The sequence below is a fragment of the Xiphophorus couchianus genome, chromosome 13, assembly GCF_001444195.1.
Source record: "Xiphophorus couchianus chromosome 13, X_couchianus-1.0, whole genome shotgun sequence".
NCBI classification, from domain to species: Eukaryota; Metazoa; Chordata; class Actinopteri; order Cyprinodontiformes; family Poeciliidae; genus Xiphophorus; species Xiphophorus couchianus.
This window is the reverse complement of record NC_040240.1, coordinates 11359880-11365389: the sequence shown is the minus strand read 5'-3', so window position 1 is coordinate 11365389 and position 5510 is coordinate 11359880. Positions and strand designations below refer to the sequence as shown.

Here is a 5510-nt window from a genome sequence, read left to right as displayed (position 1 = left end):
TTACGTGGCTTCAGTTTTAGAGGAAGGAGTGTGACCATGCAGAGCCCTGAAAGTTAGAAATCTAACATAAACCTGTAAACTGAAAAGATATTAAAACAAGACTGATGCGAGCTCCCCTGTTTGTTCTGGTTAGGAGTCTTGCCGCAGAGCTTTCGAACAAATGAGGCAATCTATGGCATTTTTGATGATACCTGTGAAAAGAAAAGAGCGTTATGACCTTTTTGAGACCCAATTTTGACGGCAACCTTTGTAGTTTACAAATATTCCTTAATATTTTCAAGGTCCAGTTTCACAAACAGTTGCAGATAAATTGGGACTGATTGTCCCTGATCGGAGAGTAGGAACTGAAACATGATATGCGCGTCAGCAACTTTCTGGAAGGATGCGGATTATTTACACAAACAGCTTGCCATACACGGCAGCCCCCCTTGCTGGACCCTGCTGATCCTTCCCTGCGCCCCGAGGAGGTTTCAAGCTTTTGTCCGGATACGTGGAGGAACGTAAGGCGGTCCTAGAATCAGTCCTGAATAACCTCTGCCAGCTCAAACTTTTCTCCCTTTTTTTTTGTTATTATTATTATTTTTTTTTTGTAGACAAAAATGGCTCCCTCCACACCTTCCCACCTCTTCTCTCTGTGTTTGCTCGCCTTTTTCATCTCGGCGGTGAACTCTCAGTACGAAAAGTACAGCTTCAGGAGCTTCCCCAGGCACGAGCTGATGCCCCTGGAGTCCGCCTACAAGTACGGGCTGGACCAGTACACGGCGGAGAAGTGGCAGGAAACGGTGGAGTACCTGGAGGTGTCGCTGCGCCTCTACCGCCTGCTGCGGGACAGCGAGGCCTTCTGCAACCTGAACTGCAGCTCCGTGCGGCTGGACGACGAGCAGAAGTTTGCGGACTTTCCGGAGCTGCGGGCGTTCGGGAATGTGATGAAGAGGGCGCAGTGCCTGAAGCGCTGCAAGCAGGGGCTGCCAGCTTTCAGACAGAGCTTGCCCAGCAGAGACACCATCGATGAGTTTGATCGGAGAGAGCCCTACAAATACCTGCAGTATGCCTACTTTAAAGTAAGACTGACTTGTGACTAGTTTACTGTGAAGCTGTCTTTGTATTGCCAGATTTATTTGCCTAAAAAAAAAAACAACACACACACACAATCATAAAATACTGTATATCTTTCCTTACTTTATTTTCATCTTTGTGTTACAGTCTGACAACCTGGTCAAAGCTGTGTCTGCTGCTCACACCTTTCTGCTGAAACACCCGAATGATGAGATGATGCAGAAGAACATGGCTTATTACAAGAGTCTACCGGGAGCTGAAGAGCATCTAAAAGATCTGGAGACCAAATCTTATGAGGTGCATGCATGCTCACAGTCCCGACAGCTGGCATTGTTAGCCTGATTTTTTTATTTTTTATTTAATTTTAGCATTTGGTGTATGTTTCTAAATTAGTTGTGTGAAAGTGATTGGTATTATATCCTCATCAAATGTGGTTAAAAAACAACAAAACTGCTTTAATCTAGTAACAAATAAGGAGGGTGAAGCGAAGTACTGGGATGTGTTTGGCATAATTTATAAGGTCTCTTGAAAAATAGAGACCTTATAATTCGTTAATTATTAGTTAATAATTAATGGTGTTCTTAGTCAGAACACAGCCACCAAAATTGACATCATTCATAGATCAATAAGTTTAACAAAGACCTGAATGTTATATTATTTTTAAATGTTTCAAAAAACTGTTACAAGATTTTATTGCAGATCTGTATTAACAGAGAAAATCAAATCTTAATGCTACATTTGGGAATTTGGTTTATCTTTTAAGATCACATGAAAACAAATCGGCCATTAATGGTGAAGCATGGCAGTGGCTCTGTTATGCAGTGGGACAGTATCGCTTAAAGCACTAGATGCAACAGAGAAATGATTAAGAGAGCATTTCCCACTATTTCGTTAGAAAACACGAGGTTACTCATGGTTACTCACTTGAAAAGTAAAGTATAAATAATAAAATAGTACAAGTACATTAATTTTAGAGAAAATATGAAGGGTGTGGTATTTGTTATTAAAAGGGCTACTTCAATAAAAAATGGCTTTGTTTAGGGCTTTTAACTTTACTAATAAGAGTGAAAGAGACTAAATCACAGACATAAAAATAAATGTATACCTCTTGAACCAGACAAATGAGTTGAACAAGTAACTGTATTTTCTGGTATTGAATGTCAGCCATTTGGAGCATAACTATTAAACAGAAAGGCTGTTTAAACACGAAGCCGTCTGATCGCTGGAGGTGCGTCCAGCCCAAACCCACGAGTCCTATTACTGGCTCTGTGGGTTTGCAGCCTGTGGTTTTCAGGCCAAATGGGCCTCCCTGGTGTTGTGAGCTTCAATAGCCTGCTAAATACACAGCTCAGTGGAGGCTTCGTTTAATTTTACTCCTTAGAAGCAACGAAGGGACTCATAAATGCATGAAATACTTGTAAATAATGCAGCAGCATTGCATCATGACTATGCGTTTTGTTTTTACCCAGACTTTATTTGTGCGCTCCGTGAAGGCGTATAACGGTGATAACTTCCGGACATCGGTGTCAGACATGGAGCTGGCACTGAGGGACTTCTTCAAGGTCTACGACGAGTGCCTGGCTGCGTCCGAGGGTCCGAGACACGTCAAAGAGTTTAAAGATTTCTACGCCTCCATAGCTGGTTGGTTCATCTTAGTCTGTCAGAGCTGGTTTCTGAGCACATTCAGACGTCACCACCTTAAATATGAATTTGTTTTTTGTTGGTTTTTTTTAGATCACTACACTGAAGTCCTTGAGAGAAAAGTGATGTGCGAAAGTGACCTGACACCCGTAGTCGGAGGCTTCGTCGTTGACAAGTTCGTGGCGACGATGTATCACTACCTGCAGTTTGCCTATTATAAACGTGAGCAGAACCAGCATCCAGGGTTTACAGCATTTACGAGAATTAATCCCTGCAGCTGATAATTTTCTTGTTTTCCTCAGTGAATGACCTGAAGAACGCGGTGCCGTGTGCAACCAGCTACGTTCTGTTTGACCCCAACGATGAGGTCATGAACAACAACGTGGCCTACTACAAGTACCACAGAAACAAGTGGGGGCTGACGGAGGAGGACTTCCTCCCCAGAGTAGTGAGTTAACATCCCTTTTCTTTTATTCCACATTTTATTCCACATGTAAAATCTATGCTTGCATCTGAAATGTTCACAAGCAGAAAAAAAAGAATAAAATGTGAATGAATTTCTACTATTTTTTTGTTTTTGCATGGAGAACCTTTCTCCTATTTATGTGAAAAGTTAGGCCTTTGTTAGGATTCGGAAAATTATTTTCTGGTTTGAGTTTGACGGTTCTAGAAACTTTTTTTAAAGCAAAAGAAAACCTGTTGCTCACATGTGGATAAAAAAACTCTAGACTTGCAAAGAAATAGTTTGTTGACACAATGTTAGTGAAGGAGGTTGCCCAAACTAATCAAACACAAACTATTTGAACAGTCTAACAGTGAAGAAACTAAAAATAAATAAATGTTACAGTTTGCATACTTTATGTATACATTACCTACTCTTATTCAAATATCTCAACTATTTATACAAAAAGAGCTGGAAGGCAATCTAGCATATAATTTGAATTGTACATTAAAAATGGAAGAAAATAAAGAAAATTATTTTCCAGTTTGAGTTTTTTATTTGAGTTTTCCAGGAAAAGGTGAAATTACAAAAATAATATTTTAAAGTTTATTTTTACCCGTCTTTTTAAAGTTATGAATAATTCATCATTACATTGTTTGAGCTAATTTAAATGGCGTTAATATGAAGCTAAAGGTGACATATCTGATCAAAAATTCAGTTTTGGGTTAATATTCTACAGTGATATTTAATAACTATATTTTATGCAAGGATAAGTTTTACTATTTATTTATGACTTATAACTACACTTACAAGGTTTAGTAGTAAATAAACTGTAAATTTGCATAATAACACATTAAAAAAAATCTTTTAGCTATATAGTACGTGGAGTTTCTTGTGACTGTTTGAAAAATAAAAATATATGATTTTAAGCAGCTGAAATTTTTTTAAAAAGTTCTTCTCAGTGGTTTTGTGAACATATTTGTTTCTGTGTGTGTGCTGCAGGAGGCAGTGCGATACTACAATCAAACCACCCTGCAGCTGCAGATGTTGGAGTTTGCGAAGCAACGCCTTGTGAGCGACGATGAGGTGTGTGTCTGTGCTTACATATTTGTGGGTGTTTGTGCATTACGGGATCCCTCGTTTCTGGACATTTGGGGACAAATAAAAGGAGCATTATATGTATTTCATATTAAATATGCTTAATAAAATGTAAACATCTAGGACTAGGTTGTTGGTTTCTCTCATAGTTTCCATCAAAGTGTTATAAGAAGAAATTGGATAATTGAGTCAGGTCACATGGTTCACCAGGCTGCAATACCACCGACAGACATGTGAGGGCAGCATGACCCTAATCTAACTTGTGGTATTTTGAAGAATCTCAATAAGTGTAAATTTTATATGTTTTATGTTGTAAGTCAAATTCAGTTCTAGACATTAATCTCCTTAGCAATAAAATATATGAGAGTTTCTGGTTTGAAATGAAACAGAACCTTTTAATTTGATCTGCTGTATTTGTGTTCACAGGGAGAAGTGGTGGAGTTTATAGACGAGTTTCTGGACGAGGACCAATAGCACACATGGAAACACTCCAAAATACTCAATTAGAAATGACTAAACACTCCAACAGTCTGTATTTATTTGAATACTGCGTTTTTTTTATTTAATATTTTGGTTTTACCTCCACCTCTAAAGCACTAGTTGTGTTTGTAATTTGTAATTTTGTGTAGCAAATATCCAATTTTACCATCTTCTGAATTCATTCAATACTGTGAATGGTGTTATTTTTTTTATGACAATAAACAAAGTTTCCGGAGTTTTTTTCTTCCATCACTTCCATGTTTAGATGTTAGTCGTAAGGATGTTGATATTTTCTTTGATATATTCTTTGCTTTGTCTATTAAAAGGAAGAAAAAGCTCAAATAGATCCTCATTCAAATCGAAATAAGAAATCCAGAATATATTTAGACAAAGTCTGATGAATTATTTTTAGTGTCCATGCTTAAAATAATTACCTTGGTTGATTAATTAATTAACTAATTCTCCGTTGCAGTCCAGAGATTCATTTTTCACTTGAGCTTTAATTAAAAAGGAAAAAGTCACAAAAGAGCTGTGGAGAACGTAATAAAGAGCTGAGCAGAGGCATTCAGAGAAAACACTGAGTTGGTTATTAACGTGTGAACATTGAGTCTCTGTGCAGTTTGTCTCACAATGGTGTTAGAAACCCACTGGGGAACATCCCCCCTGTGTTAGCGCCTGTCTGCATTCTCACTCTCTTCTGTCTCTTTTACTGCCTTTCTTTCACCACTGACCACATTTCACCCCCTAACCCTGTGCCTTTTTTATTGCACTGAGCAGTTGTGATTAATTAGAA

General features: G+C 38.3%; 1 protein-coding gene across 1 annotated transcript; it reads left to right on the top strand.

Moving 5' to 3' along the window:
* Window positions 1-331: 331 nt before the first annotated feature.
* crtap (cartilage associated protein) lies at window positions 332-4953 on the top strand. The gene is made up of 8 exons (XM_028036633.1): window positions 332-500; window positions 594-1061; window positions 1204-1353; window positions 2526-2697; window positions 2791-2919; window positions 3000-3145; window positions 4142-4225; window positions 4664-4953. Exons 1-8 carry the CDS (start codon window positions 357-359, stop codon window positions 4709-4711), a joined length of 1341 nt encoding a protein of 446 aa, XP_027892434.1. The 5' UTR covers window positions 332-356; the 3' UTR covers window positions 4712-4953.
* Window positions 4954-5510: the final 557 nt, after the last annotated feature.

Bases quoted from the DNA above. Each gene is read 5' to 3' on its own strand.
- crtap (XM_028036633.1), top strand. From the start codon at position 357: ATGCGCGTCAGCAACTTTCTGGAAGGATGCGGATTATTTACACAAACA. The intron at 501-593 runs GTAAGGCGGTCC...TTTTTTTTGTAG, and splicing joins GTCCGGATACGTGGAGGAAC to ACAAAAATGGCTCCCTCCAC. The intron at 4,226-4,663 runs GTGTGTGTCTGT...TTGTGTTCACAG, and splicing joins GCCTTGTGAGCGACGATGAG to GGAGAAGTGGTGGAGTTTAT.